The 17,645-nt window shown below is 35.9% G+C and overlaps 1 protein-coding gene across 8 annotated transcripts; it reads right to left on the reverse strand.

The window, feature by feature from the left end:
• Positions 1–594: 594 nt before the first annotated feature.
• Positions 595–17,443, reverse strand: LOC127440537 (adhesion G protein-coupled receptor G3-like). 8 transcript variants are annotated; one of them, XM_051697223.1, is made up of 14 exons: positions 17,308–17,443; positions 17,063–17,132; positions 16,806–16,896; positions 16,355–16,492; positions 15,679–15,810; positions 15,490–15,538; positions 14,661–14,752; positions 14,427–14,542; positions 12,027–12,292; positions 11,788–11,884; positions 11,421–11,710; positions 10,318–10,388; positions 9,920–10,057; positions 595–2,246 (listed from the first exon to the last, which is right to left on the reverse strand). In XM_051697223.1, the coding sequence occupies exons 1-14, from the start codon at positions 17,366–17,368 to the stop codon at positions 2,220–2,222; spliced, it is 1,638 nt and encodes a 545-aa protein (XP_051553183.1). In that variant the 5' UTR covers positions 17,369–17,443; the 3' UTR covers positions 595–2,219. The 8 variants fall into 8 exon arrangements, with proteins under 8 accessions (XP_051553183.1, XP_051553160.1, XP_051553175.1 ...); XM_051697200.1 differs by having other exon boundaries at positions 9,920–10,084; XM_051697215.1 differs by having other exon boundaries at positions 9,920–10,084; positions 17,063–17,123; positions 17,308–17,412.
• Positions 17,444–17,645: the final 202 nt, after the last annotated feature.

The raw sequence follows: 17,645 nt of genomic DNA on the forward strand, positions 1-17,645 counted from the left end.
TTAGATTTGTATTTGTATCTGTTTGTTTACTCACAATGGTGCGTTTGTGTGCTTATCCTGGATGTCTCAACCAAGAGAAGACCGTGAGATTACATGTAACATGCCAACGTGAACTCCACCCTCTCCTGAAGCATACCGGAAGCGATGGCTTATAGTTAAAAAGTACTTAAATATTGATCTTTATCACACCAAAAGCAATCGTAGAAGACATTAATTTAAACACTGATGTCGTATGGATGACGTTTATGCTGACTGTCTGTGATTTTTGGAGCTTCAAATGTCTGATCACCATCCACTTGCATTTTAAGGACCTGCTGAGCTGAGATATTTTTCTATTTTTCTTCACGTGTTCTTCAGAAGAAAGAAAGTCATACACACCTGGGATATCATGAGGGTGAGTAAATGATGAGAGAATTTTCATTTTTGGGTGAACTATCCCTTTAAGGCCCGATGTGAATTGTATCTGTATTGCATATTGGGTTAAATGCATGATGCCATTTTGATTTCAATTCCTATCTAATTTACATTCAGTTCTGCCTATAAGATTTACTTGTTCCAATTTCATAACAAAATTCGAAATAAATAAAATAGAACTAAATATTTGAAGTTTTATTAATTTAATTTTGTTCAAAATTACACAAATGAAGAAAAACAGGCTATCAATTGGTTTTGAGTATATGACAGGACAACATTTTAAAGCCAGTTAACCCCTTTCTTAAAATATAAAGGCAGCTATACTGTCATCTATTAAAATACATTTTCTGTATAAGAAAATAGTGACATTTCTATTTTTATTTTATTAAGTAATTTCCAAAACAATATAATTGGCTTTTATATGTCATTATCTGTAATTATGTAAGATATTATCTGTAAAATATGTATTTGACTTTGTATTAAGTCAACAGGGTATCTTTGTTCTACCCAATATTAGAGCAATGCTAGAAGAGAAATGTTTTTAATTTAAAAAAGAAATTTTTTTTCATTATGATTATCATTCTAAAGGTTTATAAAGAATAGTGCCTTACACAAAAATAGCCTATTTTTAGGATATACAGTACTGTACATATTTCAATTTCATGGCAAAATCAAACTGAATTGTGTACTTTTTAACAAAATTAAATAATAATAAAAACAAACTAAATATGTAGTTTTTATATTTTGTTAAAGATTACACAATTCAATTTGATAGAATTTTGTTACCCAATTGTAATGCTTAAAACTTAAATGTTTGAACAAACCAAAGTGGCAATTAAAAAAGGAAGCCAGTAAAGTATTCAGGAGCATAAAGTACATAACAAGCAGTGTTGGGTAAGTTACCCCAAAAAGTTTTTAATTAATTACTAATGACTAATTACATCTTTGACAGTGTAATTAGATTACTGTACTAATTACTCTGTCTGAAAAGTAATTGCATTACTTATTACAAATTACTTTCTAAAACCCGTATCAACCTCGACCAGATGAAAAATACAAGGATAGACATGAAACTGTTCTTTTAATTCTTTCAAATAAATCAGATAAATTATTCATGAACTGGCCAAAGAATTTAAGGGGGCAGCGTTAAATTAGAAAACATACATTTTAACATTAAACGTTAAAATTCAATTTAAAATTCACTATTGTTTTATGTAGAATTGTTCTAGAGTCTATACAGTATTTAACACAATTACATCAGAGTAATCCCTTACTTTACATTTTTTTCAATTAAATATAATTTAATTACAGTAATTAATTACTTAGTAATGCATTACACCCAACACTGATAACAAAGAACAACAGATGAACACTTAGAAATAAAAACAATTCACAATAAATTATTTAAACTATATGCAGATGGTTCTGCATTCTGACAGTTAACATGGTTATGGTTATGTTTTTTTTTTTAATTATTTCTTATGGTTAAATGATTATGGTAAAATCATTTGGTAGAAGTCTTTTTTTCTGTAGTCCCCCTTGCGACCACCAGGGGGTGTGCGATCCCCAGTTTGAAAACCATTCATTGATAAAAAGAAAATACCGACATTTAGTGTAGAGGGTCCGCCGTTAGAATTCCATTGTGATTCCATCATAACACATTGCAATAATGTTATTTAAGTAATTATGCAACCAAAAAAAGCTGGTGGTTATCTTGTAGTCACTTGTTCTTCATTATTGTGGAAGCTGACATGATATGCCTTTTGATGAGATATGTTCCTCTTCCCGTGCTTTATGGGTGACAGTCAAAAACCACAAGAAAATAAAGACACCTAGAGGATGAAATGACAACATGGAATTTTATACTCAATCATTTTAATCTCAAAGAGTTCCTGCTACGCATTGTTAATTTAGTGCCCCAAACCCAACTCTTAAATAAGCAATTGACACTTTCCATAAAAAATAAATAAAAAAATAAAAAAATAAAAAAAGGGCTTGAAAGTCAAATGATATCTTTTTTATTAATTGTTTTTAATTATTTTTAAACTAATGGTCAGTGAAAGGTGTTTGACCTTAAAAACATTTTTTGTCGGGGTCTGGGTAGCTCAGCGAGTAAAGACGATGACTACCACACCTGGAGTCGCGAGTTCGAGTCCAGGGCGTGCTGAGTGACTCCAGCCAGGTCTCCTAAGCAACCAAATTGGCCCGGTTGCTAGGGAGGGTAGAGTCACATTGGGTAACCTCCTCGTGGTTGCTATAATGTAGTTCTCACTCTCGGTGGGGCGCGTGGTGGGTTGTGCGTGGATGCCGCAGAGAATAGCGTGAAACCTCCACACGTGCTATGTCTCTGCGGTAATGTGCTCAACAAGTCATGGTCTCAGACACAGAGGCAACTGAGATTTGTCGTCTGCCACCCGGATTGAGGCAAGTCACTACACCACCATGAGGATTTAGAGCTCACTGGGAATTGGGCATTCCAAATTGGGGAGAAAAAAATAAACATGTTTGTCCACCTCAGGTATTCTGTTTGGCTGATCAATGGTAGACGGAGGGTGTATTCAGAAATCTTTTTGAAACATTATTTTTTTCAGTGCCGTTTGGTGATTCTAGCAGGTGCGGCTCGTCTATATGGGCAGGTAGGGCAGAGCCCCACCTAAATATTGATCCACTTGAAAACATAGATCCATAATATAAACTGAGAATAATGTAATTTGTTAACCCATAATGTGTGCAGAATGCTGACCATTGTATTTAAAAGCAGGTCTAATGTAAGTTTTTTATTCTATTTTTAAGTCGTAATGTAGCTTTAACCTCCATTTCACTGTGTATGATATAGATTTAGGAGCATGCGGGGCAGAGAATCTGCTGCCCTCCCGAACTCCACAGCGCCCCGCATTTTTCAATGGAAATCTGTGGTCAAATATGGTACTGCAACGAGCCCTCATTAAGACGCATTGGGGCAGAAATAAATCTGCCCACAAACGTAGAACCAAAGCTAAGGTATCTTTAGTATTAGTGCATGCTAGCAGTGTGACTGATTGCGAACATGGCGAGTGCTATCGATGAACGTATGTGTAACAGCATGTCAGTTCTGTTGCACATTCAGACAAACTGGCCATAAGCTTGGTCCTGACAAGCCAGACAGTTGTATGTATTGTATGACAAAACATTGTAAGTCAAAAAGTCGTGGCTCTGTGTAAATTGAATAAAATTTTATGTTTCCCATATTTACTTTTTCGTTCTTATTTTGCAAGGAGACAGGGGGATGTATAGCCTGCAGAAGTGGTGCATGTGATTTGAAATATTTCTAATTTGAACCTATTTACTACTTGAAACTAACAGTGATTTAAAACATTATTATTAGTATTATTATTGTTTTTAAGCATTTATTTTTTTAGTACTGTGGAAATGGCATGTAGATAATGCTGTTATATTATATTCATTATGATATGAATAATGAGTTGAATGAGTTGAATAATGTAAAAAAAACAAAACAAGCCAAAAACCAAAAACAAACAAACAAAGAGTGGTTATACATAACCTATAGCGCTCAGAGCAAGATCTGACCCACCTATACCTGTGGTCACAAGCCGCTACTGGATGCTAGTGTTGCAGAAATTACACGCTTCAGCTTTAAATCAGTGTTTAGTACCCTGATTAGTGTGATTTCATTTTTTTCTATCAATAAATGTTTAATCCTCATGTTAGATTTTAGCCTGATATTAAGCTATCACTCAGAAGGAGCTAGCTAGTTCGGGTCCAAATCACAGCGAGCCATTTTGGGTTCCAAGAACTTTCCAGGAATGTTAGTTTTTGATTATAAAACAAAATCTTAAAACATCCCTTAGCTAAATGCTGATGTTCAAGTAAAACCTAAAGTAATGTGACATTGAAATGTGTTATCAATGACTTCATGCCTCATTCTATGAGTAGAATTTACACAAGATCAGTAAAAGAAGCAGTTTTAAGTACTTGATGATGATTTAAAGTAATATATGCTGTAGATAATGTGTAATTTGTCAACATTCTGCATTCATGGCACTAACAGCTATACAGTTGCAATTGAAATTATTCAACCCCCCTAAGACAGTAAGGATTTACAAAGGTAAGCTTTTCTGATGACCTAGAATTTTTAAACTTTACATCTATATCAGTTGAGTGACACATTCAAAGTCATAGTGTGAATATATAACCTAATATTTCTAAATAGCAGGAGTTTTTAAAATACTGCCATGTCATATTATTCAACCCCTATTGCATTTAGCTGTTTCTTAAATATGTAAGGCTATACACATAATTGTTTTAAAACAAAATTAAGTCATCAATCTGCAATGGCACTTATTTAAGTTTTAAAATGTAAGTTTAGCGTTGTAAGCAAAAATGAATTTCTATGCAAAAAATGCAACTAAAAATAAGCTGTCTCAAAAGCTAATAGAGGAGCTTATTTCATTACACAAGAAAGGTCATAGCTAAAAGTACATTTCCAAGGCACTTCAATTTCCAAAGTTGGCAGCACCATTCATACATTTTTTTAAATATGGTACAACAGCAACCTTCTTGGCGTGTGGAAGAAAGCAAAACTTCACCAAGGGAAATGTTGACTCCAGTTGACTGAATATTCAAGAAGTAATTAGGAAAGACCTGTGGAGTCCTGGAAGAAGGTTTTATAGATGTATGACACTAAACTGAAAATGAGTTTTAGACCCATGGGTCTGCAGTACGTCTGGAGTAAGATGACAAGGTGATGACAAGAACGACACCATCCCCACAGTCAAGCATGGAGGTGGGTAAATCCTGTTATGGGGGTGTTTTGCGGCTGCAGGAAATGGCTATCCTGACTATGTGACTGACACCATGGATTCTTTCAGGTATCAGGTCATTTTGGCATGAAAAATGTGATGCCTTCAGTGTGTCAATTGAAGCTCGGTGATCACTGGACTTTCCAGCAAGACAATAACACAGAGGATACATCCAAGTTGTCCAAAATCTGGTTCAGGGATAGGTCGTGGAATGTCCTTAAATGGCCCTTTCAGTCCATCATTAAAATCCCATTGCAAACCTTTGTTGGGATTTCAAGGAAGCAGTGGCAACACAGAAACCAAAGAATGTCAATGAGCTGGAAGCTTTTGCTCATGAGAAATGTGTAGAAATTCTAATAGAGACGTGTCCGAAGCCTGAGAACACTTACCTGAAACATTTATTTGCTGTTATTAAGGATAAAGGATGCTCCACAAATGATTGACTTCGGGGGTTGAATATTTTTGACATGACATTTGTGGAGAGAATGAGTTATTTTTTATTTTAAAATTTGGGTAAACTGAACTCTTTGTTCTCAAAATCACTCAAATGTGTATTAAAAACTTACGTTGATTGTTTACTGAGGTTTTAGTTGATGTGTTTTAATTCACATCACCAGAATGTATTGCTGGTCAGGGGGGTTGAATAATTTTGATTGCAACTGTACGTAAGGGATAATGTACAGTCAGCCGGTTGTTATCGCACAATGAATCCCGACAGGGTGATCAGGACTCCGACGTGAAGCGTCCCGCTTATTACACGGCTGCTAACCCAAAAAATAAATATATGGACATAAAATATTTATTTGAGTTGAAATTATGTAATTTGAGAAGAAAGAAATCGCTGAACAGCTGGAATCAACTTTCGGTTTGCGTCGGAGTTCTGTAGGTGTTTATTTTGTGAAAATTACTCCTCATTATTCAGCCTATTACAAGCTTACTTGACAAATAAATAAGTAAATGCACATGAAACATTGATTTGAGTTGAAATTATTTATTAGCTTACTTGTAGAAATTGCACAGTGATCCGAGAAGCAGGAGAGGTGGCTCGCAGAACCCGGATGAGCAGTCTGATACGTCTAAATCCCCAGATGTGCGGTTGTTATAGAGCAATATCTGACCGCTGGATGGCGTCATTGACCAATCAGAATCGATTATTCCAGAGAGCCGTGTAATAAGCGGCCATAATATACACCGATTACACTCTGTTATCGCAATTTATGATGACAATGATACTACCGCAAAGATGGGTGTATAAAAGTGTGTAAATGGGCAGAATAAAACAAAAGACATGATAAGAGGCATATCTTAGTTTCGGCAGATGTATGAATGGCTTTTGCTACAGACGGCACATGAGTGAAGCAGCATATAACACAACATAGTGAATGAGCACCAAAAACATATGGCTCCATAGTGCTGATACTTTAAAGTCGCAAAGACCGTTTTTTGACAGTACCTCATCTGTCAAAGTTTAAAGAGTGGTAGGATGACTTCTGAGTTGTTATGACAGCCAACAGCTGCACAGTTTGAGCCTGAACTCGTTTTACTTCAGCTAAAACTTAAAATGGTTGTTGTTCTCCTTCTGAAATGCTCATATTGGTAGTTTCTTATAGAGACCGGAACCAGAAAACAGTCCAGTCAGTGCCAATAAGAATCATCACGGCTCCGGCCGGTGGTAAATTAGGAAAAATCTGGATACTCCATTTGACAGTGCACATACACAGGCGGTTGACGCATGCACGCTACGACTGGTATGAGATACTGGACTATTTCTCTTCAGGCATTTAGTCTGAAGAGTCTGCCTATCAGTCAACTCACTAGATTAAAAAGAATATGTGAGGACAATAAGGATTATGAGTAAAAAACAACAACAAATGATGTGTAAATTTAAAGAGAGACATTATAACAATGAATGGCTTTTGAGTGCAGAAAGAAAGTGCAAGTTAAAAGCTGTGAAATGTGTTTACAGCCAACAAGCTACTTACACACCTAAAACTACTGACATTAAAAAAGTGGTTAACAAACATTGGCATATTCTTCAGAGTGACTCCCTTCTATAAAATATGTTTTTAATATTCTCCAATAATCACCTACAAAAGAGCAAGGAATATTAGAGATAAAGTGGTCAGAACTTGCCTACCTAAGGAAACAGCTATTAGTACCCTTACAGGTAAGGTCCCAGTTGGTAATTTTAAATGTGGGATTGTATAAACTGTCCATATATAAAACTTGAAAAGTTTTAGCAACCCTGTAAATAACAGCATTGTAAAAAAATAAACAGTTTTATCACATGTAGAAATAAAAACATAATTTATTTGATTCGGTGCCTGTGTGATAGGGTCTATGTTGGGGAAACTTCCATAGAAGTGCCATTAGAAGAGGGGATTTGACTAACCCCGTAGCGAGGCACTTTAGGGAATTTAACCACCCAGTATCTTCCTTTTCGTTTTTCGGCATTGAAGTGATTAAACCTTCTGCCAAAGGTGGTAATATGGATCAGACTAGAAAAAGACAGAAGGCATTTTGGATTTTTAATTTAAAAACTTCATCTCCTCTAGGAATGAATGAAGAGTTGGTGATAAATTAATTTTTATAATTTTTATAATTTGCAACATTTCATGTTTTTTTTCTTTTGTATTTTGTTTTTAAATGTTTTGAAGTGTATTGGTTTTGTATTTGCAGGTCTTGTATTAAGTTGTTTCTATGAATTGTCTCCATGATATATAATTTGATGGGTGTGGTTTTCTTATTGACCTACTCTTTTGCCTAATTAGTGCAACTGAAACTGCCATTCCTTGATTGATAGATGAGATTGTCCTGTCCATCTCATTGGCTAGATGGAACTCTTGTATGTATTTACTGTAACTAACTGCTTTGTATCTGCTCTGTTCTAACTTTGTAAACCCTGATGAAGGTTTGTGTGCCGAAACGCGTCGGTTTTTTATCCAATAAATCTCTCTCTTCAACAAGTGTTGCTGGATTCCTTCTTCAGGCATTTATATTCCTTCAGACTCGAGTTGTACAAATAAAGGTATCTCCTGACCTCCTCATACACACATTCTTGACATGCCCATGCACTGTTGTTGCTTCCACCATCTCCTGTTGTTCAACATTTACATCGATTTACACCAATGTACATGAGGTTAACATTAGGTGCATCCCAAACCACACACTTCTGCACTATTCTATGTCATTTTGTAGTGCAAGTAGTCCGAGTAGTATGTTTACACTGAAAATGCAACAAAAAGGAGTGTACTAAGAGTACTGGATGATGCACGCTTTCAACTGTCAAAACAAAGTGTGGAATTTTGGACACTTTGTGGACTGTGGAATATTTTTTATCAAGTTAAATATAAATTAATCAAGTATAATCAATGTAAATATAGCCATTTTTGTCTACAATTATTTCTAGTAGTTAAACATGGATTTTTCTGTGTGTGTGTGTGTGTCGAAGCTTGTGTAAAGGAGGCCCCTCAAAATGGAATATGTGATCACATATGGTACTCATATAAGGTAATCTTGAGTCTCATGTTTTGACACTAGAGGAAATATAGGATAAGGCCCTGTAGAGAGATGGAAAGGGGCCTCTCAAATAGTTTCATGTTCTCTAACAGTCTGAAGACATAGAACAAAATGTATAGGGTGTATTGGTCACGCCCTATGTGAATGTGTTTATAGGCATGTTTGAATACAGAAAGTTAGTTACTCTGCAGACTGACTCGGCTTTGCTATCTCTGATAATAAAGTCTATCTTCTGGCATCAAAACCTTAAGACTTTGAGAGTGATTCTTCATAAAGGCGGCGGAAGCCACAACAAATTGGCGCCCAGCGTGGGGCTCAAATTCTCATACATACCTATTTTCATACATACATGTTCCCTTTTTTGGGCTCATACACTCATTCTTTGTCCTTTTACTTAAGGCTCATTCTCTCATTCTTTGCCCCTATAATTATTTAGGGTTCATTCTCTCATCCACTCTTCTCAAGTGTGACAATAATTGTGCCCTCTGTTGAATCACACTTACGTGACAGTCCAGAAGGCACCCACTGTCCACAAGATACAAAGTTTTTTTTTTCTCTCATACAGACACAGTCACAGATATACTCACACAGACACTAACTTAGTCACAGACACTTATATATACACTTTTTACAAACACAAGGCATTTATAAACACAGAGCTCTCAAAGAATACAATAAAATTCTTAAACACAACTATTCAAACACCCCTCTTAGGTGACCTGCAGGATTTGCCTCTCTTGCCTTCCTGGTTTTTTTATTTTATTTATTTTTAAATTTTTATCTGCTCTTCATTTACTGTTATTCATCCTTAACAGTAAAAACAGATCATTGCAGGATTTGCCTACCTGGTCAAAAACCTGTCTCTCTTGCCTTCCTGGCTTTTTTATTTTAAAATTTTATCTGCTCTTCATTTACTGTTATCTGTCAAGGCCCTCTTAACAATAAAAACAGATCATTGCGTGCAATTATAGTATCTGCTCTTCATTTACTGTTATCCATCAAGGCCCCCTAAACAGTAAAAACAGATCATTGCATGCAATTATTTCTTCTGGAATCAGAACCCTTTATTTTATTTATTTATTTATTTATTTTTCTTTGAATTTGGAGGAGCTTTTTGAATGTCCTTACCACCACGGGCAGATTCTGGCAAGCAACACAAACTAATTATATTAGCAAAAAATGCTTACCTTTTTTAAGTGGCCACTGTTTGAGTTGCTTGTCCAGATAGCTCGCTGTGGCTTCCACTCTGCTCCTTTCCAGTGCCCCACGTTGGGTGCCAATTTGTTGTGGCTTCCACTGCCTTTATGAAGAATCACTCTCAAAGTCTTAAGGTTTTGATGCCAGAAGATAGACTTTATTATCGGAGATAGCAAAGCCGAGTCAGTCTGCAGAGTAACTAACTTTCTGTATTCAAACATGCCTATAAACACATTCACATAGGGTGTGACCAATACACCCCATACATTTTGTTCTATGTCTTCAGACTGTTAGAGAACATGAAACTATTTGAGAGGCCCCTTTCCATCTCTCTACAGGGCCTTATCCTATATTTCCTCTAGCGTCAAAACATGAAACTCAAGATTACCTTATATGAGTACCATATGTGATCACATATTCCATTTTGAGGGGCCTCCTTTACACAAGCTTCTACTTCTTCTTCACACACACACACACACACACACACACACGCACACACACACACACACACACACACAGAAAAATCCATGCTTAACTATTAGAAATAATTGTAGACAAAAATGGCTATATTTACATTGATTATACTTGATTAATTTATATTTAACTTGATAAAAAATATTCCACAGCACTCAGAGCACGCAGCTTGCCGTACATAACGGAAAGGGCGGAGTTAACTGGCTGCGCTGCTGGTCTGACAAAACAGTTGTAAATAATGAAGAATGTAGCAGCTAGTGAAACATCTGTGAAGACAGCACCTTGCATATGTAAGTTGAATGCTATACCATCACACCAGGCTGTCTGAATATGTACGTTGTTTGAGATACAAGTGTTGAACTGAGGTCCGCTAATACGCTAAAGCTAGCGGCAACACATCACGTGCACTTAAAAAGTCACTTCTGTCAGCTGTTAAACGGCGAATGCTTCCATGTAGTAACAAACCATTAACTGTTCCATTTGGGACAATACTACACTTTGAAAATTCATACACTATACAGTTAAGTGCATAGTATATTTTGTAAGTGCATAGTGTATAGTATGTTATTTGGGACACAGCAATTGTCTTATTGCACTTCTTAGTGCAATGGCACAACTGCAAAGACTGGGTGTGTCTCAGTCAGCTGCCTTGTTCAGTAGTCAGGGCACTGACCAGGGAGTCGACCATTTCTAGGGCTGTCCAAATTGCAAAATTGTTCTAGTGGACTGAAACATTCGCTCCCTTAAAAATTCCCAGAATGCACTGCAAAAACCACAGAGCATCATTGCTTACTTTGCTCCTTTACCAGAAATGCTGTCAGGTCTCTCAAGTCGTTAGAGGATGAGCGTAAGTATAAATATATGATGTGAAATCCTTATTTTCACAGGTATTACTTGCTACATTTCATGCTATGCTACTTTTAAAGTAATGGGACACAAATTTGTACCCTATTCCTATGGAAAGTGTCAGTTATGTGTGATTGTGCCTCAATGAAAAAATGTTGGAGTGATTCTTACCCTGAAAACAGTTGAGAATGCTGAAAACATAGAGCGAGGGGATACTCAAGGGGCCACCATGGGTGAAGAAGGCCAGTCCCCAGGCCACGCCCAAAATACAGCTGAGTCCAAGAAGAGATGCCCAGTCTTTCCATACCCTCCTCTCATTGTTTTTAATATGAAGATCCCGTGACCGTAACTGATGCATCTTAACCACCAGCATTGCCAGAATAGCTATGTTAAAGAGCAGCACCAGCCCAAGATAAGCATTCACTGTAACATAGCTCACCGTCTGTGTGGTAATCCAGCACCTACAATAAGAAGCCAATGAATGCAGGACAGGATGAAGAAGTGAAAATGCATAGTAATTTGAATGGATGGTCCTTACATTGGTGTGCCTGTTGAATTATGTCTCTTCATGGAAAAGGTGTATTTGCCATACACTTTAGTAACACCACATATCATCACTGTAACTGTGGGTACTCCTATAGGAAAAGGATGATACAATACTAAATTCTTATAAAAATATAATAGAATAAAATCTATTTTAATTGCAGCTGTTCCTCAAATGAATTGTGAAACTTTGTATAGCTACTGTTTACATCAGAATCCATTTATTGTACGCACCCCATCCCACCAGACTTAGTTTAAGCAGGTATCTCTTGATGTAGATGTTGAAGACCCGCACCAGCAGCAGGTACAGGTGAAAGCCCTCAATGGCTGTCCATGTGAAGGTGGCTAAAAGGCACCAGTGTAGGACAAGTCCTAAGAACTGACATACTTCATCTCTCTGGCTCGAAAACCATACACTGCACAAGAAGGATATGTGCAGCAAGAACAAGGAGCCTGTGAGCTCTACATGAATAATGACGGAATGATCACATCTCTTCTTCCTGTGGAGAAGATGGTGAATGATATATTATCTGTACTGTACCATAAAAACAAGATTATTCAAAGCCATATTTGGTCCTGCTGCAAAGAAGAGCTAATTTTGAATATGAAGTGTTCCTGAGAAGTCTCTAAAGGCGCAGTTCTAATAATAACAACGGGTCTCATTTACCAGTAACTGCACACAAGTTGAGTTTATAACAAGTATTTATGTGCACAAAAAAAGGTTGTTATGCTACATTTTCAGTGGATTCACAACAGGTGCAGATGCACAAAAATATGTCAGCATGATCTCATAAAAAATTGCGTTATTGTGGGGACATTGTTTATGACGTAGTTCCTAACACATATCGCTGCAGTTCTGAGGTGAAATGTCCACTGTGTGGTGCTAAAAGCAAGTTACATTTTATCCCAAACAGATGGGGTTATTGCTCTGTCAAGTTTTAAAGAAACAAAACTGATCTCCCTAACCAAAATCTTAAACCTAAACATAAGAGATAGTGTCATAAACGCAAATGTGAGATGAAAAACGCAATTGCTGATCCAACCACGTCTATTTGTGTTGCTTCTATGACACTTTCGGCTCTTGTTTTGAGTTTATGTAATGCGAACGTTCAAATATATCATGTACTATAGTAAAAGTGTCATAAGATAGCATTGAAGAAGAAACAGGGTGAAAAGTAAGTGTTTATGAACTGATAATCTGCCGTTTTACTTGTGGTTTGTGTGAAAGTGAATAAAAGACGTTGTTGTTGTAGCATCTCTAGTGTTCATTTCACAAGGAAAGTACTGTGATATGTACAATGAGCCAAGTAAAAAATAATTTAGCAAAAATTTTGGTATAGTAATGTGATTGTATCAGACCAGGATCTGATTATCATTCTAATGTTGATGAATCTGGATTAATTTTAATGTGGGAGCGCATGCCTGCACCGCATGCCTTTACCCTAAAGTTGGAAGAAAATTTAAAGCTGATGTGTGTAATTTTTTCAATTTTAAAATACTTTCTCGCATCGCAGCTTAATATGGCAATTATAAGTAAGCCATTTGTAGGCTGATTTCACCTGAAAGCAGGGACTAAAAGCGAAATGGTTTTCATTTCGGTTTGTTCTGAGCAAAAACAGTTCAGAAGTTCCTCCTTTCCAAATGGTTACCGGTTAGAACAAAATAAAGAACGGTTAATAATACTCTTTTTAAAATGACAGTATTCTGTGCTAAGGGTGGGTGAAACAAGCCCAAAATAAGCCATTTGCCTCACCAAAATCAGCAAAAATAAGCAATTACATTTTTACCCGTGTGGTGGATTTATCAGCATAAAAATCATAGCAAGCATACAGTTAATTAACAGTTAAGTATAATTTTAATTACAGATCTGCTTCTCAATCAAAACCTGACAGCATCAAATCTGTATTAATGCATCATATCTAACAATAATTCAGTGAAGACTTGGAAACAATTGAGAAATGTTCTTTTTACCTCTAATAATGTTTTCCTTGTATCTGGATTAGCCGTGCATATATATGTAGTATTTATACATAGTTGTTAAAAAGGTCATCATTCACAGAATGCAACATCCACAATGGGCAATTAGGCAAAGATATGTATGATGCAGCAGTTTCCTTCAGGATCAAAACACCTTTAATTTTTTCGGGCAACATGAAGTGGTGTAGTTCATAAAATTTACTGTGATAAATCATTTGACCTTGGGTTTCCTGAAAAAAATATTGGAACGAAATTAACTACTATAACCTGTTACCAGCATTTAAAAATAACGTTTTCACAACTGAAAATCATTTTGTTCCCGTTTTCGGTTATGTTCTACATAAAAAAAAAAAATAATTTTCGGTTTTCGTTTTCGTTCCTTGAACAGTTATTAGTCACAGCCTGAAAGTGTAACACTGTGACTCTGTCGCGCTTTCAGAACATTCCTGTGTTTGTTTGAGCGACTTGTCCTGCCCGCACAGCAACATTTGCTCAACCAATGGCATGAGTTTGGTGCAGGACAATCTTGTACAACCAATGATGGGCGGAGGTAGTATTCAGGAATATTTTGTTTTTTAAAAGCAGTGCTTATTTTATGCTGATGCATAGTTAGTGAATGACCCAATGCTTTGACCTATTATTTAATGATAAGCTCACCTGCGCAACAGAAACATAATCATGATGATAGCTGTAAACACTATTGAAAGCACAGAGCCAGTGTAGGAAATGTATTCGAGATGGACGATTTGGGCCTCTTCAGGGATTTGAGGATTCTGTTAGGAACATTGAGGAGAAGAGAGAACATTCAGATGAGCTATGATAAAGAAATGCTGATTTGAAAGAGAACATTTCTATAACCGTTTCTGTGCTTCACATGATCCATGCGCTTACAATGAGCACAGCAAAAAAGCTCAGATGATTGCAGCTGCACACAAATTCTCTGCTCTCTATGCTAGTGTTGCACCCATCTGTTCTCCAGGTACCTGGCAAACAGATACATACACAAAAGTCATTGCAAACACATACACTACAATTGATTTGTTTACGTTATTGGGAAGATTTTGAGAAATAGTGGATTCAAGTGTGTTTACTCCCATTACACATAAGAAAATAACGCGACACTGAGCAAAAATGTATATATGGGCAATTGACCAAAAATACTGGTAACACTTTACAATATATATATATATATATATATATATATATAGTATATATTTATTTATATAAATGTATTAATCTTGGCTAATGGTAATTTATAAAAATACAATTGTTCACTGTTAGTTCATGTTAACATATACCTCTTTTAATGTATTATGTTGAAGTTAACATTAACCAATATAAATAAGTGCTTTAAAAGTGTTGTGCATTGATAGTTGTATAATTAATGTAGTTAATTAATGTTAATGAATACAACCTCTTTGTAAGTGTTACCGAAATACTTTTGGGAAGTGGACGTGACATGCTCTATATTATAAGCAGCATTTTGATCATTATTGGCATAATTATAGATTTTCATTTAAACATTCATTGACATTTAACCAAAAATCTTATTGTTGGCAACAAATAAAAAGCTTATGGACGTGTTATGCATCAGCTTCCTATGTGCAAATCTTGTGCTTTATTTTTTCTAATTATTGTGCAGTTGTCATAGACCACAACCCCACAATGTTTACAGGAAGCACCACAACATCTGAGATGGTGTGAAAATCTTAATACTGACCTCCACCAAATTCACTGAGATGCCAGTAGACACATATTCCATTTTCAGACTGAAATAAAGCAACACTGTTAAAAAATCAAATAAAACGCAACCTAAGTACAAAAGCCACAAGGCCACTGCTGTGTTTTGACTATGTATTTATATCATAAGGTTTCAGCACATTTATGCTGCCATGTGAATGCATCTCACCTGATTGGATCTTCTGAACTGGAGTTGAACAGGCTGAGAAAGGTTACAAACTTCTTTCTCCCCAAGCCAAACTCCCAGTACACTTTCGCCATGCACCTTTGGCTTTGACTCTGTGTCACTGGGTTCCTGTGTCTGTAAGACATTGAGAAATTATTAAATGCCCCCGAACAGGAAACAATGGGGTTATGAAATACAGATGGGGTTTACAGGTTTACGAAGCCCTAAAGAAGATAAACTCTTAACAATACTCGATGAAGATAATACATAATATTCATATGGAGTAGATGCCAGATTTCATTTGATGCTTTCATTTGATTTTTAAAAGGGGGATTTCTAGCCCTGGAAAAGTCATGCAAATGAGGTAAATCTTAAAAAGTCGTTGAAATTCCTATAATGAATATAACTTTTTCAAGTTATGCTGTGCTCTAAAACATTTCATTGGCTAGAAATCTTTCTTTGTAAGTGCCTTGTTTTGAAAACCTTGTTTGCATTTATGTCAAATTAAATGTGGTGACTACTCTGGAAGTTAGATTTTTTTGCTAATTATTTTTCATTAACGAAGCATTCAGTAAAAGCATTTTCATGCATAAAAATTACCAGTGATCACTACAACAATTAAAATATAGCATCTAAGAGTGCATCTCTGCAATTCGCCAAAATGAAAACTGCCACTGACCCTGAAGAAGGTATTGTTGACAACATACACAATCAAGTTGGTTTCTGTATCGTTGATTTCCCTCTGTACATCACTGCTCTTCTGTAACGCCTCTGTTGAGATGTGGATTACATATCCTTCTTTTGTATACAATGTTGGCTGCAAAAACAAAAGGAAAGACACAATCTACATCTTGTCCTATATAGTATTCCTGTTAGGTAAAAACCAAGACCACATCACTTACAACTGTAGTTTCTTGTGTAAAGACACTAGTTTTGACCATATCATTTATGTGAATTAGACACTGGCCTTACCATCACTAGACTGGCCTTCATGTACTATAATATTTATAAAACAGTTTTTTAATGCACATGTACGTGATGGTACTAATCAAATAAGGACTTGGTGGCGATCAAGTAGAAATGTATGTTAATGTGAAATATGTTGGAGAAACACTTGCATTTAGTCTTACCTCTAAGGAGGAAATTGTCTTTAAGAAATAGCCTTGATTTGAAATTCGGTGTTGTATTATGGAGCATTTTCTCATTTGACGTTCAATACACCTGCATAAATAACACATATTTTATACCTCTAATATCATTATATGTTATCTTACAAAGAACCAAGCTATCGTTTTCATTCATTTCTGGCATCTTAAAATCGAAAAAACCTTTCAAAAACCAAATGTTCCAGTAGCTTGTTAAAAGATTTCAAAACATTGTTACTCACCATGGGACATTTGCTGGCTCATCTTGCTCACAAGATTGTCGAACCATATGACATGGTGGATCTGTAGATACTAATGTTACATCATGGGTGATAAACGGTCCTTTTTATTGATTATGAAATCTTATCTTGAATGGTATAATCTTAACATGACACACTAATTCAAACACAATTATAAAAATACTTCAGTGGTTGAAATTACATGATTATCCTCAAAATGTAGAAATAAAGAACATATTCAGGCTCACCTGCTCCAGTGAGAATTGTGGAGAAAAATCTCCAAATAATAAGACAGTGTAAGCTTCTCATTTCTCTCCTCTAATGCTTGATTTCTGTAGTGCATTAAGTACCTATCAACTCCTCTGAAAAGCAGTTCCCTTGTGACTTCTGTGGTTTCCTGTTTAAATTGGAACACGGTTTTTGGCATCATTTCCCCGTAAAGCTCTGACGTCTTAAACTGGACGTACTGATGTATTTAACTATTTTTTTTTTTACTTAGTAACACAAAATATTATGTCAAGTCAAGAAATAAAAGATGTATCCAGAGAGATATGAATAAAAATAACAATAAAAAAACAAACAAAAC

The sequence above is a fragment of the Myxocyprinus asiaticus genome, chromosome 1 (assembly GCF_019703515.2).
Source record: "Myxocyprinus asiaticus isolate MX2 ecotype Aquarium Trade chromosome 1, UBuf_Myxa_2, whole genome shotgun sequence".
Taxonomy (NCBI): domain Eukaryota; kingdom Metazoa; phylum Chordata; class Actinopteri; order Cypriniformes; family Catostomidae; genus Myxocyprinus; species Myxocyprinus asiaticus.